We start from the raw sequence: 25,626 nt of genomic DNA, 5'->3' as shown, positions 1-25,626 counted from the left end.
CTAAGCACTTTTTTTTTTTTTTTCAAATATCATAGCAGCTTTTATTCATCTGGTTATGTAAGTGGTTACTTAATGCCTAGCTTCACAACTAGTTTAATGACAGACTGCATTTTATCCCTAAATGTGGCACAGTGCCAAGAACATGTGAGGTCTTCATGGTAGCTTCTTGATGAGTATTTGATAATGAATAAACTCTTGTATGAATTTTAAAAAGACATTTTGTGATCCAGAGTGAAGAGTTTCTTTAATATCAGAAATTAAAGCACAGTGATATCTATCAGTATCTCTGGCGTGTTCCTTTGTAACTAATTTTATTTGTTCCTTTCAGGTAAAAGTCATTCACAAAGTCAATGAGTAAAGCAAATTATTCTGTATCTGAATTTGTGTTCCTGGGGCTTTCTACCTCATTATCAGTGCAGCATTTCCTCCTTGCCTTCTCTACAGTGTTTTATGTAACAATTGTTCTAGGGAACTTTCTTGTTGTGCTAACAGTGACCTTTGACCCTCATCTACATTCCCCCATGTACTTCCTTTTAGCCAATCTCTCATTTATTGATTTGTGTTTTTCTACTTTAACAGTTCCTAAGATGATCTCTGACCTGTACTCTGGGCACAAAACCATATCCTTCCAGGGGTGTGCCACCCAGATATTTGTCCTTCACACCCTGGGTGGATCTGAGATGGTGCTGCTCACTGCCATGGCCTTAGACCGCTATGTGGCCATATGTAAGCCCCTGCACTACCTGACCATCATGAACCCTCGGGTGTGCCTTTTGCTTCTGTGTGGTGCTTGGGCTACTGGCCTCATTCACTCAGTGGTCCAGTTAGCTTTTGTGATCCATTTGCCTTTCTGTGGTCCTAATGAAATCGACAGTTTTTACTGTGACCTTCCTTGGTTTATCAAACTTGCCTGCATAGATTCCTACAGAATGGAATTCATGGTCACTGCCAACAGTGGGTTCATATCCATGGGCACTTTCTTCTTGTTGATCATCTCCTATGTTTTCATTCTGGTCACCGTATGGAAACGCTCTTCATGTGGTTTGCACAAGGCCCTCTCTACTCTGTCAGCACACATCACTGTGGTGGTTTTGTTCTTTGGACCCTGCGTCTTTGTTTACATGTGGCCATTTCCTGTAGTGACAGTGGATAAGTTTCTTGCCATTTTAGACTTTTTGGTTACACCCATCCTGAATCCTGCCATTTACACGCTGAGAAACAAGGATGTGAAGACAGCAATGAGCAGACTAAGTAATCAGCTCCTGAGTTTGAGGAAGGTCTCCTAAGTAACTCATGAGAGTGCAAATTACTTCAAACAACTTCATGTAATACAAATGTTTAAATAAATATATAAAAATTGGGGATTTTTGTTTTTAAAGACAGTCACCATTTTATAGTATTCAGACTAGACCATTGATTATGAGATTACATTGAATTCTCTGGGTAACAGGTTGTTTGTCAGCCAAATTAAAACCCTGGGAAATGTTTGGTGGAAGATTTTGAAAAAGCATCAGTTGCAGACTTTGAATCTTCTGAGTGTACAGCCTTACACATTAGAATACCTGAATTCAGTTATCCAATTAAATTTGAGCAATTGATTAACATAACTAATATTATCAAACTTTGTGGGAACTATGAAACGTCTAATTGTCCTTTAATTTTAACCTATGATAAGAAAAATTTATATTTTTTCTGAAAGACAAAAAAATATGTAAGGGAGGATTTAAAACCTGTGGCAATAAAATGGTGTAAGAAAAGTAGCAGACAGAAGTGATAAGGTAAATCCCACTTCTGGGCATACACACCGAGGAAACCAGAATTGAAAGAGACACATGTACCCCAATGTTCATCGCAGCACTGTTTATAATAGCCAGGACATGGAAACAACCTAGATGTCCATCAGCAGATGAATGGATAAGAAAGCTGTGGTACATATACACAATGGAGTATTACTCAGCAGTTAAAAAGAATTCATTTGAATCAGTTCTGATGAGATGGATGAAACTGGAGCCGATTATACAGAGTGAAGTAAGCCAGAAAGAAAAACACCAATACAGTATACTAACACATATATATGGAATTTAGGAAGATGGCAATGACGACCCTGTATGCAAGACAGGGAAAGAGACACAGATGTGTATAACGGACTTTTGGACTCAGAGGGAGAGGGAGAGGGTGGGATGATTTGGGAGAATGACATTCTAACATGTATACTATCATGTGAGTTGAATCGCCAGTCTATGTCTGACGCAGGATGCAGCATGCTTGGGGCTGGTGCATGGGGATGACCCAGAAAGATGTTATGGGGAGGGGAGGTGGGAGGGGGGTTCATGGTTGGGAATGCATGTAAGAATTAAAGATTTTAAAATTTAAAAAATAAAAAACTAAAATAAAAAAAAATAAATAAAAAATAAATAAAGAATTTATAGAGACTAAAAAAAAAAAGTGATAAGGTAGTATAATCAGGGGAGATTGACAGATGTCAGGAGGAAAAGCATCAGAGAAAGACTCAGAAATATTATGTTTCACGAATTGGAAACTATGCTCCAATTGTTTGCCTCAATTTCAATGGACTCAACTCATCTCCATTTGGCCTAGGGCAGGGAAATTTATGTATACATTGCTGTTTCATGCTGTTTGAAATTGTGACTTAATCCATCAATGAATATTCCTCAAACATCGGAACATATTGACTTGATCATATCCTGGCTGGTATTATTGTTATCCAACAACTGCTCTATCCAAATTGTTTGCTGACTATTTTTCTCAGGTAACTTATCTTTTATACTCCTTTTTGCCTCAAAACATGATATCAAATATGTGTTAGTGTGTATAATCTGTATAAATTACAAAACTGATTTAATTTATAGTTTGCTTTGTTAACTAGAAGACTGAGCCAAATTCCCTGCAAAACTATGTTTGAGTGTTTGTGATCTGAGATTCTTTTAGGGTTATACAATCAGTTGTGTATTTTATATTTTTCCTGTTTGTTGCTTTTATTTCTATTTTTAGTGGATGCTTCTTAGGTACATTAATTAAAAAGAACAGTGTAAACCCAGATTTCTATTTGAACAATTTATCTTACTTTTGAAACTAGCAAGAGAAGGGAAAAGACTGAAGTTGTAAGCACAAAAGTTCTGAAGGGCAAAACTGAATCACCTGAACTCTTCAGAGTGAGGAGACAAAGATCTTTTAAAATCATAATCCAAATTTGGAAAGAATATATTCATGGCACAAGAACAAACTGGAGTGTATCAAGTCTTATAAAAACTGCATTCAGATTCAAATAGGCTCAGTACTCGATTGGATTGAAGTGATCATACCTTAACCTTTTTTGCCTCATAGAGGAGACAGTAGATAGGTTGTTGAGGAATATTATGTCAGAACTGCATGATCTTTTATGTACAATGTGTAAAATACAAAAAATAATTTTTTTATAATGATTATGGGATATGCAAGAAGAAGGGATATATGACTGAAAATTAAGAGGAAAACAGACAGACCACAAATACTCAATTGTTGAAATTAGCAAAGAGTGTAAAATAACTTATAAAATCAAGAGCGACATTAGGAAGTTGAAAAACTGAATGTTAAATTACAGACAGAAACAGTATCTAACAAAGAACCAAGTTATATTTTAGAAGTGAAAAAGAAATATTCCTAACAAGATAGTGGAGGAGTAGTTGGAGGTAGAGTACATGTCTTTCCACAGATACATCAGGAATGCAGCTTCAGACACAGAAGTGCATGCACACCAGCTGAGAGTGGACAGGAGTACCTGACCAGAGGAAAAGAATATATAGACCCACACAAAACTCTGTAGGATGAAGGAACTAGGGGGAGAAACAGGAGAGTTAGTAGGACTGCCTGTCCTCGGCGAGTGGGGAAACTGAAGCGGGGATCCGATCCCCACATAGGGGCAATTGTCTGAGTCAGAGGAGAAACATTTAAGGCTGAGAGTGAAACAGCTGATCTGTGACAGCCTAAATTGAATCAGACAGTCCTTGCCACAGCCATACATACCCGAGACACGGATGCAGGTCTCCTCGAAGGCGCAGTGTCTGGGAGCTGGAGTTTAGGAATTGTGGAGCAATCCCAGGGAGAGGGCTGCTGTTGACTGAGGAGAGATGGATCGAGGGGATGTGAGGGAGGAGACTGTGGTGGGAAATGCCTGTGGAGGAAAGCCAGGCAGCCACAGAAGCAAGGCAATACTGCTGAGTCTTGCATTAGGGGATGCAGCCATCACCATAGCCTCTTTCTCCCCAGACACAGCATCAGCAGCTGAACAGAGAGGCTGGCCCATCAAATCCCTGACCACTGAACTAAAGAGCAGGATCCCACCCAGGGTGCACCTTTAAGTGCCTGACATGCTGATCTACAGAGTAGGACCCCAGCCAGGGGGGCCCTCTATGTGTCTGACCTTCCAAACAACAGAGAAGGACCCCAGGCAAGGGAGCCCTCTAAGTACCTGAACGGGGTTGAGCGGGGGGAAGCTATGGAGAAAGACTGGCCAAAGAGGCCTTCTGATCCCTAGCTACAAGGGGCTCAAAAAAAGACTCTGACAGGGCCATAGCTCCTGTGGCAGAGGTTTTCCATGTCCCTGCACACCAGGTGCCACCTGGGTCCCTACAAGCCAAGCAACATCACCACCTTCACGATCAACTCTCCCTGGGGCAGAGCGGCGACCAGCAAAAGGAGGCTGTGTCTCTGTGCGCAGGCTTGCTTCACTAGTGTCCAAATCTGTGACCCTGTAGACTGTGGCCTGCCAGTCTTCTCTGTCAGGGGAGGGGGTTCTCCAGGCGAGAATACTGGCGTGTATTGGCCAATACTGGTTGCCATACCCTTTTAGAGCACTGTATTTCCTGCTGCCCTAGCCACAAACTCCCCTGAGTACCTGGTGCTGCTTGAACCCCTGCGACCCAAGAAGCTGCACCACCTCCACACCTGGCCCTCACAGGGGCAAACCCAAGTCCTCCAGGGCAGCCTCAGGAGCAAACCCCAGTGGATGACCCACATACAGAAGTGAAAATAAAACCACAGCTGAAACCCAGGGTTACTGTGGCTAAGGAAGAAGACCCCAAACCTTCCCACTAGTTGTGCAAGCTGAAGATTAAATCCACACGATCAACTAGGCAGATTCTGCCTATGGAATATATATAAGGTCATTGAGAGCTCCCACAAAAGAAAAAGCACTAGTTCTGATACCTGTGGACATTGTAGGCAAGAACACAGAGAAATATGGCCTGATTAGAATCTGAGTTACCCCCATAGCATGTCCAGAGATCAGCATAGTGTTGGAGGGCATCGTAGGAAGATGAGATGGACTGTGACTTCCCAGCGAGGGAAAGGACTCTGACAGCAGTGACTCAACAAAAAGTGACTCAAACACTTACTATTCTCATGTTTTGACTTGATCTGTAGATTCTTTTGGATTTTTTCTTTTTCTTTTTCCTTTCTATCCCCTTCTGTTGTAGTTGTTGATTTTATTGGCATTATAAAATCTAATTAAGTTTCGAGCTTTTTTTTCCTCTGTCAAATTTTTTTTATTGTTGATATAAACCTCTGCTTCTACTTGGGCTTTTGCAGTTCTGTGGAGTTTTCCTTTTCTTTTCTCTTTTTGTAATTTTAATTTTTTAAGCCTAATATTTTTCCTAAATTTATTCCTTTGTTTGCTTTTCCTACTGTTCCTTTCCCCTTGCAGTTAATCTTTAATGTATATAAATCTTCTTCATCTACCTGTATTTAACTTTGCATATCTAGTCTTTCTTTTCTTTCTTTGATTTCCTCTCAACATATTTGTTAGTTTTATTTTCATTGCTTTATTCCCAACTTGGCACTTTGCTTTAGTTTTGTTTTCCAGTTTGTGCTTTAGTTAGTTAGTTTTGTTCTGGTAGATATAATTTTTGGTTTCCTTTGCTCACAGGGTCAATCTATTGTACTTTATTTTTGTTGGACTGTTTTGATTTTGTTTATGGGTATATATGTATATGTGTATATTCAGTTACAATCTGTGGAGTTTTCCTTTTTTGTTTCTCGTCCATTTTTTTTCTCTTTTTTTATAACTTTAATTTTTAAAAACCTATTTTTTGGGGCATTTATTCCTTTGCCTTTACTACTGTTCTTTCCCCCTGGCAGTTAATCTTTAATGTATACAAATCTTCTTCATCTACCTATATTTAACTTTGCATATCTATTCTTTCTTTCCTTTCCTCTCAACATATTTGTTAATTTTGTTTTCATTGCTTTATTCCCCACTTGGTACCTTGTTTTAGTTTTGTTTTCCCGTTTGTGCTTTAGTTAGTTTTGTTAACTGATAAGTATGAATATTGATTTACATTGTTCACCTGGTCAATCTACTGTACTTTATTTTTTTGGACTGTTTTGACTTTGCTCATGGGTGCATATGTATATGTGTATATTCCATTATTTTAATTATTATTTGCCTGATTTTCTTACTGCCATTTGTCTGAGGTTCATCTTTGGTTTCTCGCTTTTGGATATTTGTTTTAATCTCACTTAATGCCATAACAAAACACTTATGGAATCTTCATTTCTGACCAGAGATAAAGCCCCGCGTCTTTAGAGTGGGAGCACTGACTCCAAGACCCTGGACTATCAGAGAACCAACCCTGAAAGTGAAAGTGAAGTCACTCAGTTGTGTCCGACTCTTCATGACCCCATGGACTGTAGCCTACCAGGCTCCTCCATCCATGGGATTTTCCAGGCAAGAGTAGTAGAATGAGTTGCCATTTCCTTCTCCAGGAGATCTTCCCAACCCAGGGATTGAACCCGGGTCTCCTGCATTGTAGACAGATGCTTTACTCTCGGAGCCACCAAAAGTGAGAACTCACACAAAGGAAACCACTTGAAAAGAAGACCTGGTATCACCCAACCACCAGTAGCACCCTGTGCAGGATGCCTCATCTAAACAACAAACAAAACAAAAATAAAAACCCAATCATCAGCAGACAAGATTACCAGCTCACTCAGCCTTGCCCATCAGAGGAAAAACAAACAAACAAAACTCAGCACAAATCTCACCCTATAGGAAGCTTACACAAACCCCTGGACCAACCTTAGGGGGACAGAAACCAAAAGGAGGAAAGAATTCAACCTTGAATCCTGGGAAAACGAGACCTCAAGCACAGTAAGTTAAAAAAAATAATAATAATGAAAAGGCAGAGAAATACTACACAAATGAAGGGACAAACTAGAAACACAGAAGTCCAAATAAATTAAAATGAAATAGGCAAACTACCTGAAAAAGAATTCAGAATAATGATAGTAAAAATGATGAAAAACCTTGAAAACAAATGGAGAAAATGGAAGAATAAATTAACAAATACGTAGAAGAATTAAAGAATAAACATACAGAGACAAACAAAACAATAACTGAAATTAAAAATACTCTAGAAATAATCAATAGCAATGTTATGCCCAGAGTCCGAGTCCCCAAAACTGAGAGAATAAGACGTCCACAGCAATGCAAAAGCATGAAGAGGTTTTATTTCCAGCTCAAGCTAGGGCTCTCACCACATCCAGCGCAGTGGAGTGGAGCAAGGAGCCCTGAGCCCAGATTTACAGCAGTATTTATAGGTTTTAGAACAGAGAGTTGGCAAGGGCTGATTGGCTGCAGGAGTTTCCTAGTATTTACTAATTGGCTAAACTTTATTGGCTGCAGGGGTTTCCTGGTATTTACTAATTGGCTATTGGCTGCAGGGGGATGTCTTTCACATCCTGATAAACTCAAACCAGGTTATGGGGAGTATGCTGATTAGACAAGTCCTGGCATCCGCGGGGATGACCTCACTGGGCAATGACTCAGCCTTTCCCATGAGTCCTATCTTAGTCCCTGAAGCCTATCATGGCATTTGTTAGGTCCCAACAAGCAAAATATCTGAAGTAGAAGAACGAATCAGTGAGTTGGAAGATAAAATGTTGGTTATAACTTTTGAAGAGCAGAATAAAGTAAAAATAATGCAAAAAACTGAGGATAGTCTCAGAGACCTCTGGGACAATATCAAATGCACCAATATTTGAATTACAGGGGTCTGAGAAAAAGAAGAGAAAAAGAAAGGTTATGAGAAAATTTTTGAAGAGATTATAGTTGAAAATTTCCCCAACATGGAAAAGGAAATTGTCAATCAAGTCCAAGAGGCACAAAGTGTCCCATACAGGATAAACCCAAGGCAAAACACGTCAAGACACATACTAATCAAACTAACGAAGACTAAACACAAAGAAAGAATATTAATAGCAACAAGGGAGAAGCAACAAGTACCATACAAGAGAAACCCTATTCGCTTAACAGCTGATCTTTCAGCAGAAACTCTGCAGGCCAGAAGGGAATGACAGGATATATTTAAAGTACTGAAAATCTACAGCCAAGATTACTGTACCTGGCAAGGATCTCATTCAAATTGATGGAGGGAAAAAAATCTTTCCAGACAAGCAAAAGTTAAGAGAATTCAGTACCATTAAACCAGGTTCACAACAAATGTTAAACGGACTTGAATAGTCAAGAGATACAAGGGAAGGAAAAAAAATATCTACAAAATCACCCTCAAGCAATTAAGAAAGTGGCAATAGGAACATAATATCAATAATTAAATGTAAATGGATTAAATGCTCCAACAAAAAGACACAGACTGGCTGAATGGATTCAAAAACAAGTCCCATATATATGCTGTCTACAAGAAACTCACTTCAGACCTCAAGACACACGTAGACTGAAAGTGAGAGGATGGACAAATATATTCCATGCAAATGGGAAGCAAAAGAAAGCTGGAGTAGCAATCCTCATATCAGACAAAATAGACCTTAAAGAAGATTACAAGAAATAAAGAAGGACACCAATACAGTGTACTAATGCATATATATTGGATTTAGAAAGATGGTAATGATAACCCTGTATGTGAGACAGCAAAAGAGACACAGATGTATAGAACAGTATTTTGGACTCTGTGGGAGAAGGAGAGGGTGGGATGATTTGGGAGAATGACATTGAAACATGTATAATATCATATAAGAGACGAACTGCCAGTCCAGGTTTGATGCATGATACAGGATGCTTGGGGCTGAGGCACTGGGATGACCCAGAGGGATGGTACAGAGAGGGAGGTGGGAGGGGGGTTCAGGATGGGGAACACGTGTACACACCCATGGTGGATTCATGTTGATGTATGGCAAAACCAATACAATATTGTAAGGTAATTAGCCTCCAATTAAAATAAATAAATTTAAAGTAAAAAAAAGAAGGACCCTACACAGTAATCAAGGAATCAGTCCAAGAAGAAGACATAACAATTGTAAATATCTATGCACTCAACATAGGAGCATCTCAATACATAAGACAAACACTAACAGGCATAAAAGGAGAAATTGATAGTAACACAATAATAGCAGGAGACTTTAACACCCCACTCACACTAATGGACAGATCATCAAAACAGAAAATTAATAAACACAAATCTTAAATGTTACATTAGATGAGGTGGATTTCATTGATATCTTCAGGACATTCCATCCAAATGCAGAAGAATGCACCTTCTTCTCAAGTGCACATGGAACATTCTCCAGGATAGACTACATCTCGGGTCACAAATCAAACCTCAGTAAATTTAAGAAACTTGAAATTGCATCAAGCATCTTCTCCAAACACAATGCTATGAGACTAGATATCAATTACAAGAAAACAACTGTAAGAAACACAGACACATGAAGATTAAGCAACACATTTCTAAATACCAACAAGTTAGTGAAGAAATAAAAAAATTTCTAGAAACAAATGGAAATGAAAACATGACAACTCAAAACCTATGGGAGGCAGTGAAAGCAGTCCTAAGAGGGAAGTTTATAGCAATACAATCCTACCTTAAGAAACAAGAAAAAGATCAAATAGACAACCTAATGTTGCATGTAAAACAACTGGAAAAACAAGAACAAAAAAACCCCCAAAATTAGTAGAAGGAAAGAAATCATAAAGATCTGAGCAGAAATACATAAAAAAGAAATGAAAGGAACAATGGTAAAGATTAATAAAACTAAAAGCTGGTTCTTTGAGAAGATAAACAAAATTGACAAGCCTTTAGCCAGACTCATCAAGAAAAAGAAAGCAAATCAAGTCAACAAAATTAGAAATTAAAAAGGAGAGGTTACAACAAACAATGCAGAATACAAAGGATTATAAGAGACTATTATGAACAACTATATGGCAATAAAATGGATAACCTGGAAGAAATGGACAGATTCTTAGAAAAGTTCAATCTTTAAATACTAAACCAGGAAGAAATAGAAATTATGAACAACCCAATTACAAGCATTGAGATTGAAACTGTGATCAAAAATCTCCCAAAAACAAAAGCCCAGGACCAGATGGCTTCACAGGATAATTCTATCAAATATTTAGAGAAGAGCTAACTCCTATCCTTCTAAAACTCTTTCAAAAAATTGCAGAGAAAGGAACACTTTCAAACTCATTCTTCAAGGCCACCATCACCCTGATACCAAAACCAGACAAAGACAACACAAAAAAGAAAACTACAGGCCAGTATCACAGATGAACATAGACTAAATAATCCTCAAAAAAATTTTTAGCAAACAGAATTCAGCAGCATATTAACAAGTTCATACATCATGATCAAGTTGGGTTTATTCCAGGAATGCAAGGAGTCTTCAATATACATAAATCAATCAATGTGATACTCCATATTCACAAATTGAAAGATAAAAACCACATGATAATTTCAATAGATGCAGAAAAAGCCTTTGACAAAATTCAGCACCCATTTATGATTAAAACGCTTCAAAAAATGGGCATACTTCCAAATAGTAAAGGACATATTTGAAAAGCCTACAGCAAACATTATTCTCAATGGTGAAAAACTGAAAACATTCCCCCTTAGTTCAGGAACAAAATTAATGTTTCATCAGTGTTAGTCAACATAGTTCTGAAAGTCCTAGCTACAGCAGAGAAGAAAAAGAAATAAAAGGTATCCAGATCGGAAAAGAAGAAGTAAAGCTCTCACTGTCTGCAGATGACATGATACTGTACACAGAAAACCTTAAGATAGTATGGAAAAATTGCTAGAGCTAATCAGTGAATTTAGCAAAGTTGCAAGATACAAAATCAATACAGAGTTGCATTTCTATATATTAACAATGAACAATCAGAAAAAGAAATTAAGGAATCAATCCCATTCACCATTGCAACAAAAAGAATTAAATATCTAGGAATAAACTTACCTACGGAGACAAAAGAACTGTACACAAAAAATTATAAGACACTGATGAAAGAAATCAAAGAGGACATAAACAGATAGGAAGATATTCCATGTTCCTGGATGGGAACAATCAATATTGTGAAAATGACTACTACCAAATGTAATCTACAGATTCAATGCAATCCCTATCAAATTACCAATGGCATTTTTCACAGAACTAGAGCAAAAAATTTCACAATTTGTATGGAAACACAAAAGACCCTGAATAGCCAAAGCAGTCTTGAGAAAGAAGAATGGAGCTGGAGGAATCAACCTTCCTGACTTCAGGTTATATTACAAAGCTACAATCATCAAGAGAGTATGGCACTGGTAAAAAAACAGAAATATACATCAGTGGAACAAGATGGAAAGCCAAGAAATAAACCCACGTGCCTATAAGTACCTTATTTTTGACAAAGGAGGCAAGAATATACACTGGGACAAAGACAGCCTCTTCAATAAATGGTGCTGGGAAAACTGGACAGCTACATGCAAAAGAATGAAATTAGAACACTTCCCAACAACATACACAGAGATAAACTCAAAATGGATTAGAGAGCTAAATGTAAGACCAGAAACTATAAAACTCTTAGAGGAAAACATAGATAGAACCCTTGATGACATAAATCAAAGCAAGATCCTCTATGACCCACCTCTTAGAGTGATGGAAATAAAAACAAAAGTTAATAAGTGGGACCTGATTGAACTTAAAAGCTTTTGCGCAGCCAAGGAAACTATAAGCAAGGTGAAAAGACATCCCTCAGATGGGAGAAAATAATAGCAAATGAAACAACTGACAAAGGATTAATTTCCAAAATATACAAGCAACTCATACAACTCAATGCCAGAATAACAAACAACCCAATCAAAAAATGGGTAAAACATCAAAACAGACATTTCTCCAAAGAAGACATACAGATGGCTAACAAATATGAAAAGATGCTCAATGTTGCTCATTATTAGAGAAATGCAAATCAAAACTACAAGGAGATATCACCTCATACCAGTCAGAATGGCCATCATCAGAAAGTCTACAAACAATAAATGCTGGAGAGGGTGTGGAGAAGAGGGAGCACTCTTTCACTGTTGATGGGAATGTTGATACAGCCACTATGGAAGACAGTACAGAGATTCCTTAAAAAACTAGGAATAAAACCACCATATGTCCCAGCAATCTCACTCCTAGGCATATACCCTGAAGAAACCAAAGCTGAAAAAGACACATGTAACTCATTGTTCATTGCAGCTATTCACAATAGCTAGAACATGGAAGCCACCTAGATGTCCATTGACAGATGAATGGATAAAGAAGTAGTGGTACATATACTCAATAAAATATTACTAAGCCATGAAAATGAATGCATTTGAGTCAGTTCTGATGAGGTGGATGAACCTAGAACCTATTGTGCAGAGTAAAGTGAGTCAGAAAGGGAAAGATAAATATTGTATTCTAACACATATAAACAGAATCTAGAAAAATGGTACTGAAGAATTTAATTACAGGGCAGCAGTGGAGAAACAGATATAGAGAACAGACTTATGGACATGGGGAGAGAGGAGGAGAGGGTGAGATGTATGGAAAGAGTAACATGGAAACTTACATTACTATATGTAAAATAGATAGCCAACGGGAATTTGTTGTATGCCTCAGGAAACTCAAACAGAGGCTCTGTATCAACCTAGAGGGGTGAGATGGGGCAGGAGATGGGAGGGAGTTTCAAAAGGAAGGGTAGATATATACACCTATGGCTGATTCCTGTTGAGGTTTGACAGAAAACAAAAAAATTCTGTAAAGTAATTATCCTTCAATAAAAAGAAAATGAGAAGAAATGTGAAATTATGAATTTTTTTTTTTTAAGTCATACAGTCGTGTCCGACTCTTTGTGATCCCATGGACTGTAGTCCGCTAGGCAACTCTGTCCATGGGATTTCTCAGGCAAAAATACTGGAGTGGCTTTAAAACAGAATGTTCAAAGCATAAGAAAAAAAATCAATGTTATTGAAGACAAGTTAATAGATAGTATACAAACTAAGTATGCAGATGCAGAAAAATTTAGAAAAATCAGAGTACATATCATATCATATACACATACACACATAAAAATGGCAGTTATTTTATTTAAGGGTTTATTCCTGAGATTCTCTATTGGAAATGTTACAAAATACACAAGATCATGTCATCTTTAAAAAGTAATGTGAAATTTGAAGTATATCTAGATCTATTGATTTCAGATAAATGGATATAAATTTTTATAAAATTTTGAGGCCCAGAGTAGCATGATTTCTGAAAAAAGTGTTTTTTTTTGTTATAGGTAGTAATGAATAATTCACAAACTCTGTACATAATCTAGTTTTTAAAGATTATGTGAACACTTCAGTGAATTAAATGGATAGTTTATTCCAAAACTAGATATTTTGACTCACCTGTGTAATGAACTGCCTAACCCACTTATGAATAGGAAGGGAAAAAGCAAAATCTCCAAAAGTTGTTAATACAGCCATCTTTGTATTAAATATGTATCTCTTAAAGACACTCTTTCAGAAATGACTGAGACATGATGTTGGAGGCACAACGCTCTCTCTAGATTATGATTATGACTCAAATTTCTTTCTGAATATGATTAGGAATACTTAATGATTCCCTCTTAGCTACCTCTCCAGAAGGTAACTAGGATGTTAACTAATCAATAGACTAACTTATCAATTTGTAAAATAAAGATAGCAGTATTCAGTGCACTGGCTCAGTGGTACAGAATCTGCTTGCCAATGCAGGAGATGCAGGAGACGTGGGTTTGATCCCTGAGTAGGGAAAATCTGTTGTAGGAAACGGCAACCCACTCCAGTATTCTTGCCTGGAAAATTCCATAGGCAGAGGAGCCTGATGGGCTACAGTCTGTGGCATCACAGAGTCAGACATGACTGAGCATTCACAAACCCCTGCATTCAGTGTATAAACTTATTTAAAAAAGAGAGAGAGAAGATCCAAATGAAATGCTTTGCTAAAAGAAATGCATAACAGATTAGAAAATTTCCAGGTGTGGTGGTCTGTGTTGAAGTAGCAGTACAGTTAGTAATAATTAACATTAACATTGTTGTTAATTCTAAATCATTCTTGAGAACAACGAAAATCATTGCTCTAAAGACTGGCCAAATTTCCCAAACAGGGACTCATTTTGATAATTCTGGAATGCTATAGAATTGACACAAAACTTTAGCCAATAGATACACATGGTTTCCATACGTGAATTGGGAATTATCACATTCTTATAATGCGAGATCATGAAATACCAACAGAAATCCATAAGCTTATCATCATAGTCTCTTAATGGCAATTTTAATGTCTTTGTTTCTTAAAGTGTAAATGACTGGATTTAGTAGTGGTGTGATGGCTGCATAAAATACAGCAAGAAACTTGTCCACCCAAGTGATGTTGAGTGGAAACAGGTAGATGAAGATACAGGGCCCAAAGAATAACACGACTACTGTGATGTGGGCAGTGCAAGTGGAGAGCGCCTTGGATGCCCCATCCTTCGACTGATGGCAGAGAGTAAGCAGAATATAAGAGTAAGAGATCAGCAGTAGAATGAAGCAGATGGTGGCAAGTACCCCACTGTCAGCATTTATCAACATTTCTAAAACATAAGTGTCCATGCAAGCGAGCTTGATCACCAGTGGAATATCACAGAAAAAGCTATCCAATTCTCTGGGTCCACAGAAAGGCAATTGTACAATTATAGCTAGTTGACTTATTGAATGCACAAAGCCAATGATCCATGATGTCATTATTAGCCGAATGCACGTTTGTGTGTTCATAATGCTAGAGTAATGGAGTGGCTTGCAGATGGCCACGTAACGGTCATAGGCCATTGACACAAGCAACACCATCTCACCCCCTCCAAAAAAATGTCCAAAAAAAATCTGACACATGCAGCTTCCAAAAGAGATGGTCTTGTTTGCCTTGAGAAAGTCTGTGATCATTTTAGGAGTGGTTACTGATGAAAGGCATAAGTCAATGCACGAAAGATTGGCTAACAGGAAGTACATAGGGCAGTGGAGATGAAGATCAGCAGTAATTAGGAGAACAATGAAGATGTTGCCTAAAATGGTGATTAAATAAAGTGAAGAAAATATCACTAGGAGGAAGGCCTGGAGCTCCCATGAATCACACAGCCCAAGAAAAATAAATTCAGACACTACAGACTGGTTACTTCTTCCATTTAGTTCAGTTTCTTCTAATTTTATCTGAAGGAAAGAAATGAAAATATATTTTCTGAATAAAGCAGGTTTTTTATTTATTGCTGATGAAAGCATGTCCTTACATAGGTACTTTGGAAAAAAAAATTGTGCTTTTCTTATAAAGCTCAATACTAACACATGCTATGGTCCAGCAATTTCAGTCTCATTTTCATGCTCAAGATAAATTCTTACAACTATGTATATGGAGATATTTATAATTATGTACATAAACAGACAATGGAATATTCAGAAACATAACAAATAAGGTATAACCATATAAAATGACAGATATATAGCTTTTTGAGACATCATAATGAAGAAAAAAGAGATTAGCATAATTTTTATAAAATGAATAGCAATAGAAAATGCTGTATTTTGTAGGAACTTCTATATATAACTATGTATTAAAAAATGATGTAAGTAACTCCAACTCTGGGCAGCTAAGGATCAGGATGAGGATACACATATTATCAGCTATATGATATTATAATTATTTAATATAATAGTTATAATATCAACCCACTCCAGTACTCTTGCCTAGAAAATCCCATGGACGGAGGAGCCTGGTGCTGCAGTCTGGGGTCGCTAAGAGTCGGACAGGACTGAATGACTACTTTCGCTTTTCACTTTCATGCACTGGAGAAGGAAATGGCAACCCACTCCAGTGTTCTTGCCTGGAGAATCCCAGGGACGGGGGAGCCTGGGGCTGCCATCTATGGGGTCGCACAGAGTCGGACATGACTGAAGCGACTTAGAGCAGCAGCAGCAGCATAGTTATAGTTTTATTATTAAATAAACAAGCAAATCTAAGATTGCCATTAGAAATGGTGTGAATATACTATGAATCAAGAATTATGATCAATTCAATGCTGTGGACCTGAGGTTTAATCTGGGTTTACGCTCCCTGTTGTCTGTAACTGAAGCTATTGATGATACTGTTTTTGTTTGGCTCCATGGAGTTATCAGGTACAAGTATGAAAATAAAAATAGAATTAGAAAGCTATAGATGTAGGAGGGGGTTTTAATTTTTTCCAGTGTGGTAAACAGGAATTTATTGAATATTTTCTTACTATGAACTGTGATCACTTTTGCATACTTCGGTGAAAAAGAAATAGATTGTAGGTGGTGTATGTTATATCAAAGAATAAAAGCTTATGCCAGCTTTTTCACTTAATATTAACTTAATGGGCTTTTAATATTACTTTAGTTAAATTAGAAAGGGCAAAATATTGCTACTAGGATAATTATATTAAAAACTATATTAACAACATGTTAAAATTACTTATATAAATTAGCATGTAATTTTCAACTTTACCTTAAGTAGAAGTAACTGTAAAGATTCTAAGAGTATAATTATAAAATCAAATGAATCAGGGCAGAACTCACAAAAAAACTCAAGAAAAATTAAAAAGTAAAAATTTTTAAAATGGACAACTTTAATTGTCATTTTTGAGCTGGTAATTTCAGGGTCATGGGAAAATTAAACATTTCTGTTTCTTTCTATCTCCCTGTTACTCTCTCTGAATACCTCTTATTATGCTAGAAATTTCACCCACATTGTCTATAAAGTAATCATCACATTAACCAAATAAAATAAAATGAACGAAATATATCGTACTATTCTGAGTCTAGGTCTTAGTGTAACCTGTTACAGTTTCAGAGCTGGGAAATAGCATGACTGGAATGCAATCCCAATGCTCTCTGATAACAGTCCTGCATCTGTGCTGTCTTTCTGAATCTCCTGTTCAGTTCCAAGAGCATAATTCCATTTCCAAGGTAACTATTGACTATTGTAGGCTTTGAGAGATTTCTTTCCATAATCTCTATCAGGTTCCTTCCTGAGTTAAACTAGTAACCACCACTTTTCTCAATATTTGGAAATTTCTGTTAATTATAATTATGTATCTGTGCCTAGAATACAGTTTTTCTTAACTCAAGAAAACTGTAGACCCTGATGATTGTGGATCTGTGAAGACCTGAATACTACCTCAAAGAGGGCACCTATGGAGCTGTAAGACTGTGTAGAAGTTACTCGTTTTGATGATGTAGAGAGTCCAGAACTTCCAAAATGTACCTTGGAGAAGAAACCCTTGATATTTCTGAAAGCTAAGCATAATTCCAAACCATTCTAATTAGTGTGCATGGAAATATAGTATTAAAACATTTTCTTAAATAGGACAGAGGAAGGGAACTAAGGGAGAAGTTAAGAAATTGACAGAGTGTAGAGTATATCTTCTTACCAGAGAGACACCATATTTGACCACATTTTTTCCCCAGGATAAAGCATTCTCCATATTCTAAATAGAATCTGAAATAGAATCATATTTCATCAAAGCAAAGTATCCACCTTCTGTTGTGACCAGCATTTATGGGGGAGTGTGAGGCATATATTTAGTGTAGAGAGTGGCCTCTGGAGTAGGAAACTCTCAAACTACCCATGTTATGTTCCTTTGAGACCACTTTATTCCTGTCTCTCTAAATTGAGAATGTCATCTTGCCTTTTGTCAAGGTCAGGGTAAGGACAATAATAAAGTTCTAATGGTGGAGTTAAGCACAGTTTTAAAACATTTCTTTGATTAACTTTTTTAAAAAGAAAAGCAGTATTCCAGAACTAAGTTGCCATTTCTAGTCCCAGATGACTTGGGTGAGTGGACATGGGCTGACTAGCAGAGAGAGATGAACTAGTTAGTGTGTGCATGCTCAGTTGCTCACTCAGTAACGTACACCAAGTATGCCCATTGTAGAGCAGTCAGCCTTGGACTGCTTGTTTTACGGGGTTTTAATGAATAGAGCACACACACAATGAAGAATAGAGAGACAAGTTAAAGTGTCAAAATTTCTTTGATTATTTGAGCAATGATCCTGATTTAAGATTGAGTTCAAGGCAATATTGGGACTTCCCAGGTGGCTCAGTAGTAAAGATTTCTCTGGCCAATGTAGGAGATGCAAAAGACACAGGTACAATCCCTGGAAGGAGAAGATCCCCTAGAATAGGAAATTACAACCTACTCCAGAATTCTTGCTGGCACAGTCTTTTGGGCACAGAAACCTGGTGGGCTATAGTCCATCGGGTAACAAAAAGTCAGACACAACTGAGCACGCACTTATGCAAAAAGCAATATTATCAATATTCTTCAAAATAACAAAACAGTAAGGGAAGCCTACCTTTATTTAGTTTTAAAAAATATTATATAATTTTAGCCTTATGGACAAGAATCCAACACTTTAGACATCTGAGAAGGAAATATGTCTCTATCTGCCCATTGCCGCTAATTGTTTTTCATCAGAAGCATAAGTTTGTTCACATTTTGGTGGTTATATTTCACTTTTTTTTGATGCTGTTACATACTTACATGTGGACATGTCAGTATATACATATGGAGGAGTCTTTTTCTTTGGAAGATATATAGAGAATGGAAGGACATTTTAAATTCTATTTATTTAAAATAATATTACACATAAATATATTCCATTGTACTGATTGTTTCAAAGTAAATGTTTGTTTTTAGAGAAATAAATATGCTAAAGTAATAGTACTGCTAGGTATTTACCAAACTTAGTTAAAAATTCTGTTCATACAAATGCTGTGTTTGAATGTTTGTGACAGATTTACTCATAATTACAAAAAACTAGAGACATCCAAGATGTCCTTCAATCTGTTAATGGTTAAATAAAGTACTTGTACAATGGGATGCTGCTGCTGCTGCTAAGTCACTTCAGTCATGTCTGATTCTGTGCGACCCCATAGATGGCAGCCCACCAGGCTCCCCCTTCCCTGGGATTCTCCAGGTAAGAACGCTGGAGTGGGTTGCCATTTCTTTCTCCAATGCATGAAAGTGAAAAGTGAAAGTGAAGTCGCTCAGTTGTGTCTGACTCCTGGTGACCCCATGGACTGCAGCCTGCCAGGTTCCTCTATCCATGGGATTTTCTAGGCAAGAGTAATGGGTGGATTGCCATTGCCTTCTCCAGCAATGGGATATTACCCATAATAAAAAGAAATGATCTATCAAGTCATGAAAAGATATAGAGGATACTTAAGTGTCTATTGCTACATGAAGGAAGCCAATCTCAAAAATCTGTATATAGTATGATCCCACTTTTATGATATTCTGGAAGATGCAAAACTATGGAGACAGTGAAAAGTTAGGTGCTTGTCAAGGGCTCATGAGTTCATGGGAATGAATGAATACGTGAAGCACAGGAGGTTTTAGTACAGTGAAATTTTTTATGGTACTGTATTTTTGACTATATTGTCTTGGGCTTTTGCCATGTTATCTGTGAGGGACTAAATACAATGAAACCATAGAAACAATAAGCATGTGTATATTTCTAATACCATTATCCAGTAAAAGGAACCAGGGATTTTTGGAGATATGGCTATTATGGGAATAGGAAATTAAGATACAAGATAAACCAGGAGCATCTTTTAGTCCTAGGAAATAAGGAAATGCTCAAACATACATAAACTTAGAAAATTTGATGTGGATATATATCAAAGAGGCTTAAGAGCCAAATGAAAATGTTCCCAATAGCAGTATTTGACTATAATCCAGATTATAAAATAAATATCCATGATTTCATACTAATATAAATGATTGAATAAATTAGTCCATGGAATAGAAAAGTAATCACCTATTCAGGAGAATTAGAGATAAATTGTGTAGCACTCTACCCTGATCAAGAAGAAAATAACTCCTCATTACTTAAGCATGGGCTGAGTGTAGTGACATTTCTCAAAATACAGTGTGAATAGCAGGGAAAGTAAATCTACACTGAGGCAACCTGAAATTTCAGTCATTGATCAAAGTCAAAATCACAGACATAAATCATGGTATAGACACTCAATGGGAGATGTCAAAAATGGCAGATCACCTGTGGTGTGCTTCCCCTGAACCGATCAGTTAACTTCAGTCAATCAGCCTTGTCTGACTCTTTGCAACGCCATGGACTGCAGCATGCCAGGCCTCCCTGTTCATCAACAACTCCTGGAGTTTACCCAAACTCATGTCTGTTGAGTCAGTGATGCCATGCAACCATCTCATCCTCTGCGTTCCCCTTCTTCTCCTGCCCTCAATCTTTCTCAGCATCAGGGTCTTTTCAAATGAGTCAGCTCTTTGCTTCAGGTAGCCAAAGTATTGAAGTTTCAGCTTCAGCATCAGTCCTTCCAATGAATAGTCAGGACTGATTTCCTTTAGGATGGACTGGTTGGATCTCCTTGCAGTCCAAGGGACTCTCAAGAGTCTTCTTCAATACCACAGTTCAAAAGCATCAGTTCTTTGGCATTCAGCTTTCTTTATAGTCCAACTCAGACACGCATACATGACTACTGGAAAAACCATAGTTTTGACTAAATGGACCTTTGTTGGCAAAGTAATGTCTCTGCTTTTTAATGCTGTCTAGGTTGGTCATAACTGTTCTTCCAAGGAGCAAACATCTTTCAATTTCATAGCTGCTGTCACCAACTGCAATGATTTTGGAGCCTCCCAAAATAAAATTACCCACTGTTTCCACTGTTTCCCCATCTATTTGCCATGAAGTGATGGGACCAGATGCCATGATCTTAGTTTTTGTATGTTGAGCTTTAAGCCAACTTTTTTCACTCTCCTCTTTATTTTCATCAAGAGGCTCTTTAGTTCCTCTTCATTTTCTGCCGTAAGGATGGTGTCATCAGCATATCTAAGGTTATTGGTATTTCTCTGGGCAATCTTGATTCCAGCTTGTGCTTCCTCCAGCCGGTGTTTCTCGTGATGTGCTCTGCATAGAAGTTAAATAAGCAGGGTGACACTATACAGCCTTGATGTACTCCTTTTCCTATTTGGAACCAGTCTGTTGTTTCATGTCCAGTTCTAACTGTTGCTTCCTGTCCTGCACACAGGTTTCTCAAGAGGCAGGTCAGGTGGTTTGGTATTCCCACCTCTTTAAGAACCTGAACCCATAACTCTTGTGAAATTATGAGAAAAATATCAAATAAATTTCAGTGCAGTGATACCCTTCATACTTCACAGTTCCTCAAAAAGTTAAACAGAATTGTCATAAAACTCATCAATTCTGCTCCTTGTCTTTAACCCCAAAGAATTAAAAACAGGTATTAAAAAAAAATCTTGTACCTGAATATATAGAACTATATATATGGGCAAAAGTGTTCATCCAAATGTTCATCTGCTGATGAATGGATTGATAAATGTGGTAATCCATACAGAGAAACATCATTCAGCCGCAAATGTGTTTAAAATACACGTTTCAATATGGGTGGAAATAGTTTGGAACTAGGTCGAAGTGATGATCCCACAATATAATGAATGCTTAAATTCCATTGGTTTGTAGCTCTCAAATGGTTGATTTTACATAATGTTAATTTATCTTGATAACATAAAATATAACACTAAAAAGATAAATGAGCAAGTATTATCTTCCATTACTATTAAGACTTTGGTTATTAACTTTTCCTTAGCTCATTTTTTGTTCATAACCACTCTTGGCTAGTATGTACTTTTGATGTAAAAGAGAATGGTACAGTTCCAGCACTAAGTTTTGCTCATTTCTTTCTAGGCTGAATGTTACACAGAAATCAGTCTAAATTTTTGTAAAATGAGAATAATAGCATTTAACAAAAGGAATTTTAGTAATATGTGTTGAAATGTAGGTCTTATAATAATGCTAAATTTTATATGAATGGTGATATTTGATCTTCTGTGTGTACACATTGCTTTTCAGAGCAGTATTATAGAGTTAGAGATATTAAGTATGTCCAGACTTTGTTAACAAATAAAAAAAATCACCCTGAATGCCAGGGTACACAAATTATTTCCCCTTTTCTAGTATTAACTGAGAGGTCACAGTCTTATTTCTCATCAGGTGTAGAAGAATATTAGATTTCCATCTCACCGTTTGATTAGACATAATAAATGAGATCACATAGGTATCATACTCAGAAAAGTGAAAAGCTTAATAGGCATGTGAGCTCCTTTTTAACACGTCATGGCATTGATCTGAAAAGAGGCTGCATAGCACAGAGATTAAATTCATGGACTTTGAAATCAGAAAATAATTTCACTTGAAGGTTTTAACTTTAGCCTTCTGACTTTTGCCAACATATTTAATATCTGTTTTTAAGATATTATCATGACCAAAATGGGTTTGGTAATTATATAAATGAGGTAAAAAAAAAAAAAAAGCAGGGATAGGGATGCTGGGAATACATTGCATGAATATGCTTCTAATAGAATTCTAAAATAGTTTTTACTAATTGTGTTAATAGGCATTCCTTTTTCACTAGTATTGGTCTAAATGATATTTATCAATATGTATTAAAATGTTAGGACATCCTGACTTTCCTTGAAGATAATGCTGTCATAGTTTATTAATCACAGCTTCGTTTCACCTTTACTTTTTAAATCAAGCTTCTAATATTTTTTCTTCTCTTAATGGCATGGGAATTCAAGGTAGAGATCTCATAATAAACGGCCTGGGGACTCTGGTCACTGAGTCATCAAAGGGCCACCCAAAAGTGTTGTTAGAGCTGGAGAAGTTGTAAGGAGTACTAACCACAGAGATCAAAGAGGGAAACACTTCTTAAGAGGTTCATTTATAGTGAAAATATTGTTTTCTGGGGCTTTTTTTGGGGAGTGAGGTCAGGTAAGTGGGGACAGTATAATTTAAGTGAATAGCCTGTTAAAATTACCAGCTGTTTTCCCTCTATGGGCAAAGTACAGCAACTCTGCTACATTTCAAAAACTCTCCCCCCTCCACCCCACCTCTTTGCCTCCCACTCTTTCTTATCTCTATTTCTGTTTTTCAATTCAACATACATTTGTTGAACCTTGTTGAACCTATACAAGTGCCAGTCTTTCCAAGGGGAAGTTTTACTTTTCACATTGCAAGGAGCTCTTCATGTGCCTGGATTGTATCTGAATTTACAGGGAAATGTTAAGATCTGGATTATATTTCACTTAAACTAGGAAGGACCTTGAGGATGACACCCTACTCCAGTACTCTTGTCTGGAAAATCCCCTGCATGGAGGAGCCTGGTAGGCTGCAGTCCATGGGGTCACAAAGAGTTGGACACTACTGGAGTGACTTAGCAGCAGCAGCAGCAGCAGGAAGGACCTTTGGAATTGGTTTTGATGTGAATCATCTTTGACCTGTCATTTTTTTCATGGCAATTTCTGGAATGAAAATTGCTTTTTAATTCTACTGGCATTAGTTTTCAATGAGAATAATATAAAAAAACCAGTGTGTTTACCAAGAAATTATTATCAGTTTTCAAGGTATATGCACATGTGTGCCCACGGCCATCCAACCCCTTGTCTTCTCTCTCACATTCACACGATTTCGTATGGTCAGAATTTCTGACTAAGACATAGTCCCTGCTCTCAAGAAGCTCATACCTTTGCAGAGGAGACAGAGAAACTAGTCAATTGTAAATTATACTGTCATGAAAAAGTTATCATGAGAACCTCACAAATAAGATGTGATAGCAGGGTGGAAGAATATCTCATGAAGACTGGAGGAGAGAGGGAGCCATCACTGAGTAATAATTGACCGAATTTTTAGAAGAAGTAATCGGCCACATAGAAAAGGCCAGGGAAAACTATAGGGCAGAACAAAAGTATGGATAACCCTGATATTAATGAAAGAGCAATAGTCCTCCTAGTTCAAGAGATTTGTGATTGGAGAGGTGAGATCAGAGGGAAATGGGTTGTAGACTGTTGCATTATGTGCCTTGCTGAGGCATTATGAAGAGAGAAGTTACTGAGAGTTTGTAATTGGTGAGCAGGCAAAAAAGACTCAGGAACCACTCCTAAGGTATGCTGTTCTAACTGCTCCCTTTTTAACTGTTTGGTATTCCTTCTTGCCTGCTTCTATTCTTTCCTATTTCTTTTCTCTATGGTCCCTGTCTCTTCTGTCTTCTCTCTCTCCTTCCTTTTCATCTTCTTTCTTACTAGTATCAATCAGCTAAGTGATAGATATATTTTATAATCCCTAGCAGTAGACTGCCACAAAGAGAAGATTTTTTTTTCTTGGCCATTGATTTCTTATGGACAACACTTACTGTTAAGGAGCTATTGTGATTTTCTATGAGTAAACAGTTGTTGACACACTTATAAAACTTTATTTCAGTTTTTTAATGCTTGATTAAGTGGTACTACCATCACTACAATCTGAATTTGAAGGGTTATACATCTGGGACTCTTATTCTATATTTTCACACTAAATTTCATTTTTAAGTCAAAAGCCAATACCAGGTTGAACCATTTGAATAATACAGAAAGATAGTCCTTAGGAGATTAAAGCCACATGTATCCTAATTTGAGGATCCACTATTTGTAATAGTTGGTGTGCAGTTTTGGAAATTTTTTTCAAGTACAAACATAGTTTCATAAAAAGAATTCTGTTCTTGCCATTAGAGGCTCTTGCTTTAATCCAGTATTTGGATGGTTGCTTTAGTTGTTTCTAGTTATTTAAATACATATAAGAAACTGCCATCAGCATTTTACCAATTTAAGACATAGTATTGATCATCATGTAACAATTTTTGCAGGAATTAATACTTGGCTATGGAAATACATACACAAATATCTTACTCTAATACTTTTGACTTCACATCTAAATGATGACAACCTTATGATTACTTATGAGAACAGATCCTGAATTTTCATGTACCATCAAATTTAACTAGGTTTCTGAATTGCAATGATATCTATCTCATGTATAATAGCATGCAGAGTTTTGCTTTCTGTGACTGGCTTATCTCACTTTTCCATGTTTAATCACAAGTTACTCTTGTGCTTGTTGCAAATGGCAGGAATTTTTTTTTTTAGGCCAAATATTATTTTGGTGTGTGTGTGTGGTATGTATGTGTATCACATTTGCTTTATCCTTTTATTAATCATCAGAAAATTCATTTGTTTCCAGATTTGATTAATGTGAGTAGTGCTGCAATGAACACAGCATTGTCAATATCTCTTCAATATACTGATTTCATTTCCTTTGCATATGAAAGTACTGAAAAGTCTACATGAAAAGGTAGTTATAATTTAATTTTTTGAGAACCTCAACACTTTTTCCACAATGACAGGCAGAATATTATTTTTATGTACTTTTTTTTGTCCCTTAAATTGAAAATCTT

At 36.9% G+C, this 25,626-nt stretch overlaps 2 protein-coding genes across 2 annotated transcripts; one reads left to right on the top strand and one right to left on the bottom strand.

Moving 5' to 3' along the window:
* The first annotated feature begins 341 nt into the window (after positions 1 to 341).
* Positions 342 to 1,286, top strand: LOC101119311 (olfactory receptor 4F6-like). The gene has a single exon (XM_027972190.2). It carries the CDS (start codon positions 351 to 353, stop codon positions 1,284 to 1,286), a length of 936 nt encoding a protein of 311 aa, XP_027827991.1. The 5' UTR covers positions 342 to 350.
* A 10,234-nt stretch (positions 1,287 to 11,520) lies between these two features.
* On the bottom strand, positions 11,521 to 17,791 carry LOC114115835 (olfactory receptor 4F4-like; the record flags this gene model as incomplete). The annotated part of the gene is made up of 3 exons (XM_027972232.1): positions 17,738 to 17,791; positions 14,579 to 15,503; positions 11,521 to 11,543 (listed from the first exon to the last, which is right to left on the bottom strand). Coding segments are annotated over exons 1-3 (1,002 nt in total), but the record flags the coding sequence as incomplete, so codon positions are not given.
* Between the last annotated feature and the right edge of the window lie 7,835 nt (positions 17,792 to 25,626).

The sequence above is a fragment of the Ovis aries genome, chromosome 7, assembly GCF_016772045.2.
Source record: "Ovis aries strain OAR_USU_Benz2616 breed Rambouillet chromosome 7, ARS-UI_Ramb_v3.0, whole genome shotgun sequence".
NCBI classification, from domain to species: Eukaryota; Metazoa; Chordata; class Mammalia; order Artiodactyla; family Bovidae; genus Ovis; species Ovis aries.
Note: the sequence above shows the minus strand (reverse complement) of the source record. Positions and strands in the feature narration are given on the sequence as shown.